The 20,032-nt window shown below is 27.9% G+C and overlaps 3 protein-coding genes across 5 annotated transcripts in view; 1 reads left to right on the top strand and 2 right to left on the bottom strand.

Moving 5' to 3' along the window:
* The window catches only part of LOC111033612 (uridine 5'-monophosphate synthase-like), a 7,866-nt gene extending 6,998 nt beyond the window's left edge, over positions 1 to 868 (bottom strand). Inside the window, exon 1 of one of the 2 annotated variants that reach the window (XM_022314419.1) lies at positions 667 to 868. Coding sequence is in view for 1 of the 2 variants with exons in the window: in XM_022314420.1 (XP_022170112.1) it covers positions 667 to 721 (55 nt within the window). In the remaining variant the exon portion in view is untranslated. The remainder of the gene's footprint in view (positions 1 to 666) is intronic. The other variant, XM_022314420.1, reaches the window with a different exon arrangement.
* A 1,054-nt stretch (positions 869 to 1,922) lies between these two features.
* LOC111033621 (gem-associated protein 5) lies at positions 1,923 to 19,352 on the top strand. 2 transcript variants are annotated; one of them, XM_022314428.1, is made up of 21 exons: positions 1,923 to 1,947; positions 8,377 to 8,704; positions 8,847 to 9,084; positions 9,143 to 9,374; positions 9,577 to 9,756; positions 9,822 to 9,983; positions 10,046 to 10,154; positions 11,310 to 11,556; positions 12,392 to 12,518; positions 12,592 to 12,776; positions 12,839 to 12,957; positions 13,515 to 13,692; positions 13,772 to 13,840; positions 14,607 to 14,807; positions 15,531 to 15,687; positions 15,753 to 16,010; positions 16,092 to 16,302; positions 17,087 to 17,311; positions 17,658 to 17,853; positions 17,920 to 18,255; positions 18,323 to 19,352. In XM_022314428.1, the coding sequence occupies exons 2-21, from the start codon at positions 8,381 to 8,383 to the stop codon at positions 18,952 to 18,954; spliced, it is 4,386 nt and encodes a 1,461-aa protein (XP_022170120.1). In that variant the 5' UTR covers positions 1,923 to 1,947; positions 8,377 to 8,380; the 3' UTR covers positions 18,955 to 19,352. The 2 variants fall into 2 exon arrangements, with proteins under 2 accessions (XP_022170120.1, XP_022170119.1); XM_022314427.1 differs by lacking the exon at positions 1,923 to 1,947 and adding an exon at positions 7,593 to 8,071.
* Positions 3,296 to 7,465, bottom strand: LOC111033623 (zinc finger protein 2 homolog). The gene is made up of 11 exons (XM_022314430.1): positions 7,252 to 7,465; positions 5,982 to 6,227; positions 5,775 to 5,906; positions 5,631 to 5,707; positions 5,408 to 5,576; positions 5,224 to 5,345; positions 5,009 to 5,165; positions 4,715 to 4,824; positions 4,511 to 4,652; positions 3,802 to 4,450; positions 3,296 to 3,528 (listed from the first exon to the last, which is right to left on the bottom strand). The coding sequence occupies exons 2-11, from the start codon at positions 6,214 to 6,216 to the stop codon at positions 3,354 to 3,356; spliced, it is 1,968 nt and encodes a 655-aa protein (XP_022170122.1). The 5' UTR covers positions 6,217 to 6,227; positions 7,252 to 7,465; the 3' UTR covers positions 3,296 to 3,353.
* Positions 19,353 to 20,032: the final 680 nt, after the last annotated feature.

Genomic DNA, 20,032 nt, shown 5'->3' on the forward strand with positions numbered 1-20,032 from the left:
AAAAAAAAAAAAAAAAAAAAAAAAAAATGTTTTTTAAAAAAAATGCATTTTTTGGGCATTTTTCACAATTTGTTTATAAAATGTACGACAATTCATGCGATTAACAAGAGACATTTGGCACACTGTCGACGATTTTTAAATATTAAAATTTTTTTAAAGTTTTTAAAATTTAAATATAATTTTTTTGTTAACAATTTATTAAATGTTTAACTTTAATAGGTAAGGATTGAAAATTTAAAACAAAATTCCATGTAAGTTTATTTTGTAACCAAAATATGGTGATTGATATCTTATATATATTGTATATTGTATTTTTATTATTTTTATTATTTTTATTTTTAATTTATGTGGCAACGTCGCATTAAAGTTAGCAGGTAAGAAACTAAGAAGTTCTCAATTTATTATGTTCTACCCAGTAAGTATTAACTCTATGGCAGGTACCTCCTACTGATGATATCATTTTTGGGAATTCTGTTTTTAAACATAAAGAAGATAAAATTGTTTTTAAATATTCATAAATTGAATAAACTAATAAAAATGTTAGCAATTTTGAGGTGCATATTATATATCATTACAACGGATGTCAACGTAAATAAACATCAATTTTTCATTTCAATTTCACCGTCATGTTATCGTCTTACGTTGAAAATAAATTTTTATATTTACCTGATACAGTAAAAACTGCGAAAACCCCGATTGAAATAACTAAAGATGTCTTCATTTCTTCAGTTGGATTTGTATGTAGCTACCTAATTATGTGCTACATCAAGAATATTAAGTACGGATAGTTGCTCGTTAAATCAAACGTATAGAGCTCAACTTCAAATTAAATGTTATGCACAATATATGCTGTAAGTCAGTATTATTCATTCCAATAATCCTATATAATTATTAATCGATTGAACCATACTAATTATTTAATTACTGTTTTAGTTTCAACTGTATCGTTTATAAAATATCGTATATTTATCTTTTTACATATTAACTCTACAAATTCAAGGGCGTAGCTAGAAATTTTATCGTGGGAGGGGGGGGGCAACCTGCAAGTGTTTTCAAATTTTTACCTCAATTTAAAATTTTGTTGAACATTAATATATTTGTTAGCTATCTCCTGGGGGGATAACCTCCGGCCCACCAACGTTCATGTCCTTGTATACAGTTATTAAACAATAATTCTTCGAAGATAATTATGTAATTAACAGTATCTGTTTGTACTATTAACTTACTTAAGTGTTTTAACATTTTTAATAAATGTTTAATGTATGACAAATGACTGTGTGTACCTACCTACCAATATTCTGCATAGTATTTTATGATTATCAATATTATTTTTGAATAAAATAGTAACGATTACCTATAGACTTGGTAGATACTTATTATTTATACATTATATTCAACCATTTAATTTTTGGTGATTTGACATTTTTGTTGAAATCATGTCATGAAAAAATGGAGGGTTAGGTATATATATAAATATTATAGAGTATAGACGGTGGCTTTACTGATTAATACATTTTTTTGGGGGGGGGGGGGGAGGGATTATTTGTTCACCAAAATAGAAACCTTAAGTCCATAACCTAATTGTTTGCACACAATTATTAAAACACTAATTTAAATGGCTTCAAAACAAATCGTATAGGTACCTACACTTATAGGTAGGTAGTAGATACCTACTCATGTAGTCATGTCTCATACCGTTTAATAATATTAAGTTCATGAAAAAAAGGTGGTATAAGCCTATGACATTCTTAAAAACAAATAATGTAATGAAAAATGATAACGCTGATTCTCGTAATCATAATTTATGAAATAAAATAATAATTGGGTTATTTTTGTAGTCCAGATGATAATGCAATAACGTTGACATTACGTCAACACTCAACACAGTAATGTAGAACAGGCGAAATGTGAAATAATTATAATATTCTTATTATGCAATTATTTGAGGTAAGCAATATTTTTATATTTTATCTTATTCAATTTTAACATAGGTAGTTAATGTATTTACTCATTATTTTAGAAGATTTAAAGACTTGAACTGTTGGTACTTGGTACTCGGTGCCTCGGTATATCTGTGCATGGGACATTTGTGAATCGCTATTGTTATAAATAACCATTTTATAGTCAATAGGCTTTTAGTGCAGAACTATTATTATAATAAATGAAAAAATTATTAGTACTGACTTAGATCCTGTAGTCGCTTTCCGTTGCTATATTAACAAAATTAGACACAGTTGCCCAGGGTGTTTGTGACTTGTGAGTTGCCTATCCATTAGAGACGGTGACCAAGAGTGAATTTTTGTTTCATTTAAACGTTATTTTTAACGAAATACGAAATGTAAAAGCAAAGTGATCGAGCGATGTCAGAAGCGGAAAAAATAACGCATCGTTTGGTGTGCGGATTATGGAATATGGTACTATTGGTACTTGTATCTCATTATCATTTAGTTATTATTTATCATAATAATAAGCAGGTAATATTGGTACTAATAAGAAAACTATATTATAATAAGTACGAATTAAAAAAATGAAATTGCAGTTGGTATTCTTCTTTTTATGGTGACAATTTGGTTTTCATATTTACGCCATTGTTTTTCTGTAGGTTTAATTTCATAGCACGCACGCAACATCTACCAATGGTACTGGACCACAAATTAAAAAATATATATTATATTTGAAAACTTGTAAGAGCATGTGATATAACTCATGACCACGATGTAGGTAAAATGTTTACCTACATCGTGCTCATGACACATACAATAAATTTATTGCAGTATATAGTACCGACTTAGAATCAGTAATAAGTTATTAATAATCAGGATAAATAACCAATAAGGATACATTCTTTAAAAACATTTAACGATTTAACAATGCACTAAACTTTTTTTTACACAAAGTATATAATAATTATTTATTTAATTCAATCCATACCATACACCTAATTTTTATAAGAATATTATGATAACTAAAACAATAATCTAAATTAAAATAAGTAAAATAAAATAATATTATAAATTTAAATACCGAAAAAAAAATTAATTCCATAATAGTAAATATTTTTACAAAATAAGGTGCACTTTTCTTAAAAATATAAGTTATAAATTACTTAATACACTTAATAAACCTAAGTAATTAATAAAAACAGGAAACTGACATAGTTTACTAATAATTGTAACATAAAGGAAATAATAAAATAATGTTTACTTAAAACTGATAATATTTTTAACTTTTATCTTTCTAACGTAAATTTAAACAATAATTATAAAAATATAGTCGGACCTTTGATAAATGAGTTGTAACAACCAAATGAAAGTGGACGTATATAATAAGCAATTAGATGATTGGATTCTAAACTACGCCTTAGCCAATTTTAACACATGTTCAATAACTTCTTCAATTGTTTGGTTGGTAAGTAAAGTTTGAATAGCTGAATCATCAATAATAATGGAAAATAATTGTTTTGAATTATCCCTTAGTCTAGTCATGTATGAAGCATCTTCAGCGGCTACAGGAGTGTCACCACATCTCCTAAAATAAAATAATAACAGTTAGGTGATCGAAAGTGAATAAAGTTAAGCCTATTTATTTAACAGAATTATTATTAAGATAGTTTATAAGATCTTTAGAGGTGTAATTTTGAAAATTATGCTATAAAGAGAATAATACTCATTAATACAAAACTTATAATAGTGGTGTATAAAAAGATAACATTTATTTAACTAAATTAGATCTCTAAGAATTTAAAATTAATTGCTAGATGTTAACTGAATATGTTTGTGTAAAAATTTAAAATTAACATACTTTATCACAGATTCAATCAAATGATCAACTGTTGTTTTTGGCCAGCCAAACTCTTTAAGTGTACTTTCATCTATTAACACGGTTAGCAATTCCATTAGTGATTCTGCCAAAGTATTGTTTTGATTGGATTCTTCACTTGTAGTTGACCCATTATCTTCTAATTCATCAATACTTTCATCGTCGTCTTCTTTATCATTGTCAATTTCATCCGAATCATTTTGGTTATTTTTATTTTTCTTCACTACTCCCAAAAGCTGAGCTTCTAGTTTTTTCTTTTCGGCATCAGCCATTATTTCAGCTAACATATCTCTATGCTTGGAACGCATATGACGTAATAAACAATCCTGACGGATAAATGCACGACCACATTCATCACATGCCCGTGGAGGCTCTTTTGTATGAGTTAATAAGTGAATTTTTAATGAAGACTTCATTGCAAATCGTTTCTCACAAATAGGACATGCATGAGCTTTAACACCAGAATGAACAATGTGATGTCTCTGTACATCTTCTTTTCGCAGTAATGCTTTGTTGCATACAGTACACATAAATGGTTCAGCTCCTTCATGTACATATCTAGTATGGAGTGTTAACCGCGAACGACGATTAAAAGATTTGCCACAAATATCACATGTAAAACCATTTTCACCTAAAATATTTTTAATGATTATAGCTTAAAAATTCAATAGCCAATTTTGAATTTATATACCTGTGTGGTGGAATAAATGAGCACGCAATTGTGAAATTTGTATAAAGGTCTTTCCACAGAATTCACATGAATGTGGTTTCAGAGCGGTATGTGTTTTGATATGACGATTTAAAGTTTCCTTTGCCGCAAATTTAGCAAAACACTAAAACAATTTCAAAATTAAAAAAATCCCCTATACAATTAATATTTGAATAAAAAACTTACTTGTTGACATTCATATGGACGTTCACCAGTGTGAATTCTACGATGTTTTTTCATGGCTCCACTGGATGGAAAACGTTTAGGACATAAATCACATTGATATGGTCTGTAACCTATATACAAAATAAAACATATATTTTAATCATAAAAATATGATATCTTTTATTTGTCACACACCAGACACTGATAAACAATTACCTTTAATTGCAATCCTACAGTATTGATGTTAGCATAAACATATACAGAAAATAAGAAATGTAGGTAATATATAGAATTATTTAAAGTATTTAAATTTACCTAAATGACTCCTTCTATGAACAGTTAATAATGCAGAGCCAACAAATTCTTTATTACAATATTCACAATTATAAGTACGCTTCTTTTTAGTTTGACCAGCATGAGCTCGTAAATGTTCTCTTAGATTATCTTTTCGGTTAAAAACTTTTCCACAAACCTTAATTCAATTCATTATAAGTTATATTATTCACTATGTATAAATAAATTAAATTTACTTGACATGGAAATTTGGGTTTTTCTGAACCATCGCAACCAGTTTGCATATTATGACGTACAAGATGATATTTCCTACTAAATGATGTAAAGCAAACAGGACACGAATAAGGTTTTAAAGTTCCTAAAAACAATTGATAAATTAATAATTCATTAATATAAAATTTAAAATTAATAATTATTTACCTGCATGAGAATACAAATGTTGAGATAATGTTTCTTTATCTTTACAACTGAATTCACAAGTGGGACAGTTTAAAATGTCATCATAGCAATGTACCATTAACTGATGGCGCTCCATATTAACTTTTAATTTGAAAAAGTTTCCACAATCATAACATTCAAAATCACCAATCTAAAATACAGTCGTTTTTACTATCATAAAAAAATAATTGTTATGCTTGCAAACCGTATGAGCAGTAGCTAAATCTTCACCACAACAGTCACAATTATTAATTTCTTTTTTCATGGAATCATCATTCGAAACTAAAATTATGAAGACAAATATTTTTAAAACAACTGAAAAAATATCTAAATGATATTTTCTAATTACCAGTGGTTTCTTGAGGTTTCCGATCATGTGATGTTTTATGTCTTTTCAAACCAGGGAGGGTTTTGAATGTTCTTGGACATATATCACACGCATGTTCCAGCAAATCCGGTTCAGGAATTATTTCTGCTTTAACTTAAAAAAATAAAAATAATAATTAACGCGGCTATTTAGATTTATTTCAACAATGCAAGATTTTTTTGAAATTACTTATGCCAGGCCCGTCTTCCTTTTCTACATCAAAGTCATACACATCCTCATTATTGTTGATATTTTTTTTATTTTTGATAACTTCATAGTCCACCCCATTTGGTACGTAATCATAATCATCAATAGCTTCATCATCTATTTCTTGTAATATAGCTTCTAAATCTTCAGGTTCAGGGCTACGTTTCTCCATTTTAACTACACGTGGTCGACCACGTTTTCTTGGTGCCGAATCCATTTTTTGGCTCTCTTTAAAATAAGTAAAAAGTAAATATTAAAATTATTATACTTTCATGTTTTAATTTATATAAATAGGGATTAAAAAACTTAATAGTTATAGAATATAAATAACAAAAGAATAACTATGATCAAATATTTAATTTACTAGGTCAATTCATAATGCATAATTTAATTGAGAAACTAATAAATATGTAATATTTTGATTACAATGATAGTAGGTAGCCATATTTGGCTAGGCAAATAAAAAAATTACTAATAAAATACCTTTATCCTGATTTTATATACTTTATAATTACAGGATTTAGAATGTTAGATATACTCAAAAAATGGAAAACCTAAGAATTATTTAAGTCCTTGTACAAGACACAAAAGTTGGAAAAATATTATGCATTCACGTATATATGTATATTCAAGGTAAAAGTGTAAGACACAAATGGAATATTTTATTGCATCTACCTACTAGAAATAAGTTATAATATTATAAAATTTTATAAATAAAAATATTTGATGGACTTCTTGATATCTACGAATACCTACGACGCCTAACAATATAGTGGACGGTGGTAAAATAATTTTCACTTTTACACTCGTTACCTACCGCGCCCAAATAACTGCCGTCAAGTCAAAAACGAAAAAACCATTCAAATACCGATCACCATTAATTACAACAAACAACCGGTGCGTGAAACGTAAAACTGGGTTCGAAAACGATGCTCTTGCGGATTTCTGCTTAGCAATAACGAATTTTAATTTTTTTTTTCACGGTATATCGGAACGCAACATATCAGACACGGGTGCCTTGGACAGTGTCACGTCATCGGCAGCTACATACGTTGCCTATACGATAGGCCTAAAAAAAAAGGTAGGTTGTCGAGTGCGTGCGTAAGTGCGTGTACGCCTAATTGCATACACACACGTAAATCGACAACGCGAACCGAATACAATGTCGTAACGTACTCAACCGTACGTGACTACGTCTGGCTTGACGATTGTCTATCTACACAACACTGAAAGTGGACTGGAAACGACTCACCTATCTCGTCGTGTCTGTGCGAAACAACGGCAACTGCAGCCGGCAAATATCGGCTGACGGACACGGGAACAGACGGGATCTCCGGAAGGGCCAAACGCAGGCACGACCGTCGGCGGCGCACACTGTTGACTGTTGCGCGAGCGGCGAGCCCCTTAAACGGCGTACAGTCGTCAACACAGGCGTCACACGAGAGCAAGATGGCGAACTGAACAAAAGGTGCCAGGCGCAAACGGCAGATGCGGCAACGTAACGCTTGGTCGTGCCCGGCGTTAAATTACCGCGCGCGGCCCGGTAAATACCGTGCGCGCGGGAAATCGTCCCCGTATGGCCATATTTACTGTATTATGATCTACATATAGATCTAAGGTGGCAATGCTTAAGCTAGTGGTCGATTCTTGCGCGGTGCGCTCCTTAGTCCTTTGGTTATTGATAACGGCCGTCATAACAAACGTTATTATATTCTGTGTAATCACTCACCGGTTTAAAATTCTTGTTACATAATAAAAATAAATAATTATTGTCGTTTACTATTTCTATTTATTTTGGAAGTTAAGTGCTTGTCACCTGCAACTTACCGTTTATATGTAATTATACCCTGTTAATATTTAAACGATAAGGCTACAGTCGGATTGATGTCATATTATCGTCCTATTATATTGTTATACATAATATAATATATTACATATTATCACGTGCGTTGTGCGCCAAAAGCTCGTTGATGTCTTGTGCGGATCGTATATTCGTATAGACGTATATTTAGTAATACTTTTTAAACGTGTATTCGTTGTTTTTTACTCAATTCGCAGGCTGTTCATTTAAGGTTTGTAAATATTGTCTTGTTTATTTTCGTATTTTTACAACATGAATATTTACGCCGGGCTGTACAAATACCCCCAGTATGACAATACATGCATTGAAGTATTGAACAATTATTGTCAAGCAATAGATTCATTACATTTTCAATGCATTTAAATGCTCAATTTGTGTATAAAGTGCAAAACAATGAATTAATGTGTTGACTCAATTCCATCAGATTCTACCTATTTCACTTTGTTATTTGTATTTAAGTGTTAAAAATTATTATTTTTAACAAAATTGTCTATGTAATCACTGTTTTTATTTTAGAATCATGAATACTTTTGAGATTACCCAGGCAATGAACTGGTACAAATCTAAAGTTATGACTATGGATGATTGTGGAAAGTTAATTGCATATGGCTCAAGATCTATCATTGTATTAGTTAGTGGTTTAGATGGTAATAGTGTCTATGATTTACAATATAATCGTCTTAGACTGAATACAAAATTGGGTTGTGGTCGTATTGGAGCTGTATCATTTTCTCCTAAAACTGATTTTTTAGAAAATGCACATTATTTGGTTTCAATAGATGAATTTAATATTTACATCTGGAAAGTAAAAAACATGGTCTGTGATCATATTCATTCATTTGGGGTAAGTTGTATTGTTTAAATTAGGATTTAATTTACTTACTATAGGTAGTTTAATAGTTTTAAAAATTGTTATAAAAATAATCAGTTACATTTAGTATTTTCAATAATAAATAATAATAGATCATTGATTTTTTTTCCTTTAGAATAAGAAAAGTAAGAACATAAATCTAGTGGATGTTACATGGTTGTATGGATGTTTAACCGTTGTAGCATTGTCAGATGCTGGGACTTTACACAAGTGGGACATTCAAGCATTAACTATGCGTAATTATACGTTAGATATTAAAGCTTCGCCTTTAACATTAGAAGCTTGTCCTCATAAAAAGAATTTAGTTGCTATAGGATGTAAAAATGGTCATCTATTTGTCTATGACCTAACTGGTACAAATAAATTGTAATTCAAGAAATGTTTGGAAATTTAAAGTTTACATTTTTTTAGGTGATGGTAAATTGTTACACAAATTGCATTATCACGAAAGAAATATAAATTCATTGGCTTGGTGTCCAGTTCCTTATAGTCCATTAAATTCTGATCAATCTACTGAACCTTTATTACTAGCATCAATAGCTTGTGATAGAACTGGCTTATGTATAAGTCGTGCTGGTTTAGATATGTTTAATGAAACTACAGTTGCATTGCCTATGAGACCAACAAGAAAAACTACATTCAGGTACATATAATATATTATTTCTCAATTTTTCATACTTTTCATACACTTTCTTTACTTGCTGCGAAACTGCTAAACTGTAGATTTTGTATACATATTTAAATTTATAAAATATGACCATTGATTATAAACACTAGTATGATATGAATTTTAAATGTAAGACTATTATTCATAGTTAGATTGTAAATATTAAATTTGTTTTCAGAAATAAAAATAATTTAATTTGGAGTTGTGTTAAATGGATAAAACCTACAATTCTCATTGTTACATCTGGTTTTGGAGAAATTCTTAAAGTAGATATCAAACCAGATATGGCATCTGGGCCAATAGTGTCAATGATTAGTGATTCTCACAAGGATATAATTTTTTCTATAGCATGTCCTCGGTACGTATAATACTAAAATATAAACAGTTTAATTTGTGTAATATTTTTTTTTTTTTGTAAATTAGAGAATCAGACAAACTATATTTATGGTCATCATGTATGGGTAGAAAATTAATTCGAACTCCCTTATTAAGAAGTAAAGAAGAGATTACCGAATTACCATTGGAAGTACCAACACTTGGTGGTTTTGTTTATTGCTTTTCACTTTCCCCAGTTAATTCAGCTGAGTAAGTATGCAAAATACATATAATTTTAAGTTATTTTGTACTTAAATTTCAATCATTATTAGCTTTGCATTTGGTCTTGGCGATGGAAGAATTTATTATTGGAATGTATCTAATAAACGTCAATTAGAACTGATTACATTGAGTCAGTCCGTTGACTCCAAAGTGTTATCTGTGAGTTAAATAGATTAATTTGAAACTTTTTTACTAAAAAATCTGGCATCTTTTTTTAAAAAATCAAACTTTGAATTTTTCACTTTTTTACTATGACAAGTTGTCCACGTCAACCTTACGTCACAATAACAGGTGACCAGACTTATGGTTTGACTAGTGCAGCACTGTGTCTCAGTGGCGTATTTAGGAATTTGTCATGGGGAGTGTCCAGATAACTTTCTGAACAAAGATCCGTGAGGGGGGGGGGGGGCTTTGCTTCCCACAACTTCAAATTTCTTTTTATTAAATAAATATAGTATATTCAATTTAAAAGTCCATGTACTATTTTTGAGTTTTTTATCATATAATATATATATTTGTATCATAAACTTTGTAATAATGATAAAAGCATGATTAACTAACTAATTATGTAAGTCGTTCACTAGTAAACTAATAAATTGCTGACATAGGTAGGTACTAAGTTAGTTCATGATTACAAAAATTTAAAATTTATATTTAAGTGTTATAAAAAACCCATGAGAACTTAAAGGCTGTTCACTATGTATTGTGAGATTAGAGAACAATATCTATTTGCCTAGGACTTAGAGCTATATTATTATTAATTGCATTTAAATTGAGGGGTGTATCTCGATGAATTATAGACATCAATGGCAGTCAGTTTAGCCTATCCTAAATACAAAACAAATTTAAAATATACGTTATAGCTCGATTATAACTTTTATAATAAATATGTCCGAAATAACTTCATTCATAGTTGATCTGAGATAAGTTTTCAACCTTTTTAAGGTTGAAAAACATATTTTGGGAGTGGCTGTAGATACTGGCATTGTAAACTGATGACTAAAAAAGCACGATATTAAACATTTTGTCAGTTAAAGTGAAGAAATTTTTTACAAAATCCTTTATGTTGTAAGGTAAATTTTTATTTTGTTTAATCATATAAAAAAACGAAATTTAACATGTATAAGATACGAGGACCCCGCCCCCTCCATAAATACGCCACTGCTGTGTCTTATTTGTAACTGTTATATGGCTAATTTTGAATCTAATGATGTGTGCCAATTAAAAAAAAAAAAATATATATTAGGTGCCCGGTTAACTAGAAATATACCATAAATTAAAATATTTCAATATAATTTTATAATTTCCTATTAGTTAGCATTTCATCCCCAAGATGAAGGTTTGTTAGCATATGCTACAGGTGATGGACGTGTTGGAGTTTTTAATTTGACAAGAAAAAGAAATAATAATAACTTGTTAAAAACTGTACTTGCTAATCCAATTTACCGGTTATGTTGGGCACCATTTCCAAATACAAAGATGGTCAAAGATGCAAAACTAGCTCTTTATGCAGTTGGTAATGGGCAAATTGTAATTTATAATGACATGAGTCTTTGGACAGGTAAGTCATATTATAAATATAATATTAAGCTCATAAATTAACATAATATTTTCAATACCTACTGGTTTGTTATCTCCCCGCTATCCACGATATTGAAAAAATATTCAAAATAATAATAACAATAATAACAATAATAACAAATAGTATATAAGTGATAATAATAGAAATAATAATAATTTTAAACAAATTGTATATAATGTCATCGTGATATCATAATACTTTAAAATGTATCTCTTTAAAATGCTCTCCGTAATTCTCATAATTCTGGAATTCTGTATGATAAATATTTATGGTAGGTACCTAATACTAATGGTACCCTTTTTCCATTAAACAATTATGTTATTATATTTTTTATTATGAATGGCAGGGTTATAACAAACCAATACTAATTTTTTTGAGAAAATAATCAAACTTAAATTTGTTGAAAGAATATAATTTGTTATATATAGTTACAATTTTAAAATGCTCAAAATATGCCCTTAAGTTAAAATAAAAATATTATAAAATCTTCAATTCACTTCAATATTAAAAAATAACAGAGTAAAATAAATAATTCTGATCATAAAATTTGGAATGCTAGTATGGTACACATAGGTTAGGTGGAAACAAAACATCCGTGTATGGCATCATCTGAAATATGTGTAAGTGTATACATCCGCTTTTTAATGGTTTTGTTTTATCTCTTTTTTTTTAAAATGCACAATTTAATGACAATTAACTGTTTTAAATGAATGACATAAAAAAATGAAAACACTACAACTCAACTAATATTGTGTGAAAATATAATTTTTCATTTGTGACTTGTCTTATAGTAAATAAACATCATATATTTTAGATCCATTTCATTTAAAAGAATATACTCAGTTTAATGAAATTGAAGATAAGCTAACAACACCTGTTAAACGTATTGAAATGGCTTGGAAACCAAATTATGAAGTAGTTGCAATAGGAAATTCGAATGGGTATTGTTGTTTAATTGAAGCACATTTATTACTAGATTGTTTTTACATTATTTTTTTTTTTTTTTTGTTATAGGAGCATTTATTTACTAGACGGTAATACATTACAACTTAAATATGTAGTGAATGGTCACGATCAATCGGTTGAGTGTATTATCTGGCATCCAACACATGTAACTTCTGATTACAGTGAAGAATCCAAATATAAAAATTATTTTGCATCAAGTTCTCACTGCATTAGAGTCCATCAATTTAATGAAGGTACCTATTTATTCACAATCTAAATTTTAACTATTTACCTATTATTTAATTTAATTTTTCAGATTGTAAACCGTCATTGGTTGTTGAATTTAAAGGACACAAAGATAAAATCAATGAATTAGCATGGAGTCCTCATCATAATTTAATACTTTTAAGTTGTTCAAATGATTTCACTGCCAAAGTATGTTAATTTTTGACCTATTTTTTAGTCATATATTTAAATTAATAGGATTATAAATGATTTAATAATTAGAAAATTGATGTACCTTAATGTTAAAAATAAAACAATTAAATAATATTTATAATATTATAATTTACTAAAAGTACTGAAGTCATTCAATATTGTAAACTAGAATAACCTTTTGAGTTTTCGAGGAGTTTGATGTAGTCAATTTCAACATGTTATAGAACAATATTAAAACACAGTATAAATGATTTATCAAGTGGTGTCCCCGTGGCACCCAAATATTTTACAACAAGTAGGGGGAAACCATTAACCAATCACCTATTAACAATACATTACAAAAATTATTCCAATTTTTAACAATCAAACATATTTATGATTTAACTTTAAAATTTAATTAATTAATAATATTTATAATTTTTGGTTTTACAGCTTTTATATATTATTACTATTAAATATATTTAAGACACATTTTACACCAAATATTTATATTTATATTTGGTTTGTTAAATTCAAATATAGGTACTTAAGTATTATTTATTTTGTCATTTCAGGTATGGAATGTGGAAAAATGTACACTTCTTGGAGTTTATTCAAAACATTTATCCACTGTATTGTGTGGAATATTCTCACCTTGTGATGCTGATATAGTATTTACTGGCTCTGCGGATCACTCCATCCATTCGTGGCGATTGTCAAAAGATTTACACAACTATACAACAGAGTTCAAAAGTAAAACAAATGCTTATAAATATTTATTATTGATCACTGGTATTGGGTCAATAAATTTACAATATTTTTTATGTTATAGAAAATCAAGATACTCCAAATATTGTTAAAGAAAAAATTGTTACAAAAGTTGCCGACAATTCTAAAACTGGTATTTATTTTTTTATATTTCTAACATAATAGAACACATTTTAAAGTATTCTATATAATCTTCAAGGTTATCTAAAACCTCTTTAGATGCCATCTAATTCTATACGTTTAAAAACAAAATCGAATTTCTCATTCAATTATAAATCTTAGATATTGCCTTGTGCATAATTTATACTTAAAGTATATACTCCATTTCCAAAGAAAATACCTTCTTTCTGTGCATTACAACTAAGGTCTACAATAGCATTGAGGTCTAATAATCCCTTTCCAGAACACATGGGTACAATTTTGCAGACTTGTCTGACCTGTTTTTGTAGCCAGGTGTTATATGCTGGGATATGCTCAGTACCAGATGAAAACCAGTCCACGGTCTTAATATTCTCTTTCGGAATAGAGTACATACAATATTAAAAAATATGCTTTATATTTAGGTAGATTCTATTTGTCAAAGCTTTCTTGGTACCTCAGTTTTTATACTTAAGTGAGAATACTGCATTACTTATTATAACACTCGCTATTATATTCCTTATTGGGGCATATATTTTCTAATCATAATCATTTATTATTTGCCTGTATATACTATTTATTATTAAACTTCTATTATAAATTAGTTTACCGCAGTGGTTCTCAAACTGCTACTCATACCAACTATCAAATATGACTAATTTGCAATGTACATTTGGCATATACAAAAAAAGTGTTTGAGAACCTCTGGTATAATGCACCATAACTCAATTTATAATTATTCATATTTATTGTCAATATAGATTCAAGCAAAGAACAATCAAATAAAATTCAACAGTTTCCATTATCTAGTTATGAACTTTTTATTGGAAAACATTTAGAAAAAGCTGTAGATAAATTCATTGATTCTAAGTACTCAAACAAAGTGTCCGTAGACGAAGAGATAAATTATTTGGCATTTTTTGGTACAAATACTGAAATGAAAAAGTTTTTAGAGAATGAATGTAAGTTAAGAAATCATAAATAATATAAATTATGTATACCCGTGATTGACCTAAAATATGAAATTTTATATTTAATTTTAAAACAAATCATCAATTAAATCTACGAATTTCCAATTGAGATTACTTTTATATGGAACAATTTATATCATCAAAATAACATTTGAATTCAGATCATTCTTTTGTGTTAAAATTTAAATTATTACATTAAACAATAGTTTTAATTATTAATACTGAAGTTAACTTTAGGCAATTAGAAAAATACAATCTCATGGTATAATATCTGTATAACTTAGCAGGTCACTTGATTAGTAAATAAGTACCATTTAAGATTAAATTTGAAATTTCTGATTCAGTATTATAGTTGTATCAAAATGGCTAATAAAAATATGCTTATCTAAATAAGGCGTCAAATATAGGTGTTAATAATAAAAATATATACAAGCTGTACTGTGCATGTGGAAATTAGAATTGTTAAACATTTGAAATGTAATTATATTTATATATTAAACAAAATGTAAACAAGCCGAGAAATTGAGTGTTCTTTACAATGTTATCAGAGCCGGTCTTAAGGTGGAGCGAAGCCTCATAATATATAATTTTTTGTACCACAAGATCTGGGGCAGGGGCTCTGAATGTTTTGCATTCGGTGTTGAAGTTCAAATTCTTATCTATATGAAAAACCAAATTTAAATAGTTTTATAATCAATTAAATATTTTGTGTAGACTGTGCATTAAAAAAAAAATCTTCAATTCAAATGATTCCTTGTATGAACAATATAAACATATGGGGCCAAAACTTAGAAGGTTATTTTAAGGATGCAATCGCAACAAAAACTATCAGTGATTGGATGATAGCTGTTGCACCAAGTGTTAGTTATGAGTATGTGCAGCTATATTTTCTAATGGATGAACATTTCAATATTGATTTTAAATATTTATATTTAGATTGTGGACAAAAATGTGTGATGTATATGCCAGTCAACTAGAAGATGTTGGAGAAGTTACTAAAGCATCAACATATTTAGTTGCTATAAAAAAATGTAATGAAGCTGCAAAGATGTTACTAAAAAATAATTTGTTCCGTGAAGCTTTAGCAGTTGTTAAGAGCCAAGATGAGCAAAATGATGAGATTGTATTGGAAATAACTAAAAAGTGGGCTGAGTACAATGTTCTTCACGGACATCCCAAAGAAGCTGCTCATTGGTTAAAATATAAATTAAAATATACTTCTAACATCAAAAATTATGTTTATTTATATTGTTAAATTATAAAAAAATTTTTTAGTTTTCTGAGTATTGGTGATACGCTTAATGCTATTTCGTGTCTTACAAAAATTAAGCAAGTTAAAGAATTGTCATTAGCTGCCAAGTTAGCTAAGTATATAGATGAAGATATGGAAGAGTCATTGGTTGTTAATTTACTGAAAACCGAATATTTTAGACATCATACATGGAATGAAGCTAGAGAGCTTTTAAAAAATCATCCTAAACTTGATGTGAGTTTTTCTCATTTGTTTAGATTTAATTAGAGATATTGTGTTACCCTAAACTGTGCATCAACTAATATATTTTTTTTTTGTAAATTATTAGTGAAATTAATTTTTCAAAAAGAAACTTGAAATGTGTTTCAGTTTACTTAAGAATCAGATAATGTTTCCATATTTTGTTCCTATAATTATAAAAAATATATTTACATTGTAAATGCATTAAACATTTTAGTTTTGCTATTAGTTTTATAAATTTATTACTACTATTGATATTTACTATCTGAAAGGAGCACAGAACACAAAAAAAAAAAATATTTTTAATTTAAAATAATGTTCAATTCTAAGAAAAAAAATGGAATTGGTTTAATATATCTATTAACATAATTTATTATGTTATAAAAAATTTTAAAAAGAACTCGTGGCAACTTTGGGCCAGGTACACAGTAATTTCCTATTTTGTAAGTAGACAAGGAACTTTTACATGTATAAGATAGGCAGTTGTATGGAGTCCAGCCCAATGGTGTCAACGGGCCATTCTAAATACTCTAATATCTCCTTAGTTAATATTTTTTTTTCAAGTTTACACCAAATAATTTTAAATACGTCAAACTACAATAGTTAATATTGAATAAAAATTTGAAAAATCATTTGTTTATTTAGTGTTTTACTTTAAGTTGTATATTTACTATTTACTTTAAATAGCTTATTAAATATTAAAAGCATTTAAAAAGAAATAAAATAGTTGGGTTATATTTGTATCTCATTCTAAATGTTGTTGTGGTTTTTTTTTTAGTACTTAAACATGTGGAATGGTGTTCATGAAGCAATGTATGAGTTAGATCCCAAAGTAACTCAAAGTATAGTAAGAAACTGGATTTGTGCTACATCAAACAAGGAAAATTCTTCAATTTTAAATTATATTTTGGAGCATGTAGAGTATAAACCAGATTATTATGACAAATTATTAAAAATAGTGGGGTCCGAATTCATTTCAGATGCTTCACTTTTGATGCCAATGGTAAAGTAAATTGTTTGTTTGTGTGTGGTTATATTATTATTATTTTTTTTTCATGATTGATGACATTTTAAATTAAATACACAGTTGAAACAAAATGAAATTGATTCAAAACCAATTTATAGAATTGTTTTAATGTGCTGTGGAAACATATTACATGCAATAAACTTTCCAAAACAATACTCTCGATTTTGTATATATTGATATAGAATTATATTTATCTATCCCTAACTTATGTTTGTTGAAAAAAAATCTTGTATTTCAATAAATTGGACTTATTATGAAAAAATGGAACAGACATAAAACAATTATTATTATTAATCTACTAATAAACTATTTTTTTTTATAGATTACTGTATTCTTAGCTGGCCAGTTTAGTTTAATAGCCTTACAGTATCAAAAAGCTGGATTATTCACTGTAGATTCTCAAAAGCGTTTGATAAAATGTTTTGCACTTGCATATGACTATGAAACAGTGTATACAGATTCCAATTCAAAATTTAATAAGATCCTTTCAAGATTGATAATGTGGATTTTTCCTGAAGGTAATACATATTTATAAACTGGCCTTAATAAACTGTATTATTTTTTATTTCTATTTATTATTTTAGGACCTTTAACATTGGATTCATATGCACATTTTGAATCGGATGATAAATTGATCAAATCTATTCGAGCTTATTTATGTTATACTTGTTTTTCATGGTTAAAACCTTTGTATACTAGTATAAACAAAAAACTTAACTTGCCAGTTGATGAAGATTTTACTGACAAAGAAAAATATTTTAGTGAAATTATTATTTTAACTCATCAATTTCAACAGTTACTTAACAATTATATTCATGATATAATGAACTTAGAAACTTCAAACTACTTTAAAGCTAAAAAAGAAATTGAACGCATAAATCAGTTATTGACTACAAGCTCTTCTGATGTTAGCATTGGTGGTAGGTGTTAAATTACCTGTTTCATTTCTTTTTAGTATTTTAATATGTTTACTTAATTTTAATATAGGAATAATTAATGAAGAACCTATTGGATGTGTAAGGCCAGTAAAGAGTGAGGATGAAATTGAGAATACTGAGATTTTAGACAACGAAGTAGTAATAACATCAGAAGCCAATGAATTAAAATATGTGAAATCTTTAACTGAAAATATGAAGGATTGCAATATTGACAATATTACTAATTTTAACAAGTTTGAACAAAAAGAATCAAATGATTCCAGTATATTGCTTCAAAATAAGGAAATAAATAATTTACAAAATAATAATGCTAATACAGATTGCGATATAGTTTGTACAAATGATAATTCAACAAAAATACATGGAATAGATTTGGAAAAAAACAATTCTTTTGAAAACTCAAACGATTTGATGGTTATGGAAAGAGAAAAATGTAAAAAAGAAGTATACCAATTTTATCAAAATCTCAAATCAGAGATAGAAAAATTCAATTTAAATGAACAGTCACCTGTCAAGCATATTGCTCATTTAGAAATTGAAGCCTCAAAGAAAAAAGAACTTGAACAAATTGTGTTAGAATTTGAAAATAAACGGATAAATTCTCCTAATCCGTTTTCATTTATAACAGAGTTGAAAACATTTGTCCATGATCTTGATATCAACTTTAAATATAACAACTAAAGAATGGCTTAATCAATTGCCTCGAAAAAAAAAATGATTATTGTATAATCTGTGATACAACTGTTTTCTTATTAGTTAGTTAACTAACAATTATCTTATATTCACTTTTAAAAATTTAGGAACTACTTATATATAATAATATATAACATGTAATAATATTAAGTATTCAATTAACTAAAAAATATCAATTCTAATATTTTCTGGAACTACAGCAAATAACAAATATATAATAATTACAAAGACTGAGTTGTAGTTAACCAATAATTTGTTTATTTTGTTAATTTAAGTTTGAAATAAATTAAGTCATTTAAAAAATAAAATGATTAAGTATATTGGTCGTTGTACCATTTGTTAGCGTTTTACTGTGTGCTGAGTAAAATTCACTGATAATTCAATAATGTGTTTTTTTTTTATTGTGACATCTATAGTGTTTAATTGATTATTTTTTGTTTGTGATGTAACTAAGGTAGTTCCTAAGGTTTTTGAAGTTATATCATTGCATTTTTTGATTTAATTCCGTTGTTCAAACTAAAACGCTGGATTGTGATTAGTGAATAACTTCACTATACATAACATTGAGCCTGGGCAAGTTAATAATAATTCTTAACCGAATTAAGTTGACATATAACAATGATATAAAAAATTTTAAAGTTAATAATGATTCTATTTTTTTAAACTCAGTTACCTAAGTTAAAAGTTATATTCAAACTTATTGATTTAAGTTATTCTTTTCTTTTTTTTTTTAAATACATGATCAGACAATAATGAAGTCTATATGGTTTAAAAAGTAGATGTTTACGCAATATGTCTTATGATTTGATTAAAAGTATCTGGTTATTTATAACTTAAACTTTGATTTTTTAACTCATTTATGTCCAGGCTTTCATTATACATATTACATTGTTATAAGTTTTTTTGTTATTATTATTTAGAAGAATATTTACTATCTGTATACAACAAAAAAAATACAATAAGTAATGTGTTTAAGAATTTTACAGGGCTTGAGTGAAGGGGTGTTATAAATTGTAATTTATAATCATACGATTACGAAATCGGAAATAGAAAACTTTAGTGGTGC

This window comes from Myzus persicae, unplaced genomic scaffold, assembly GCF_001856785.1.
Source record: "Myzus persicae strain clone G006 unplaced genomic scaffold, MPER_G0061.0, whole genome shotgun sequence".
Classification (NCBI taxonomy): Eukaryota; Metazoa; Arthropoda; class Insecta; order Hemiptera; family Aphididae; genus Myzus; species Myzus persicae.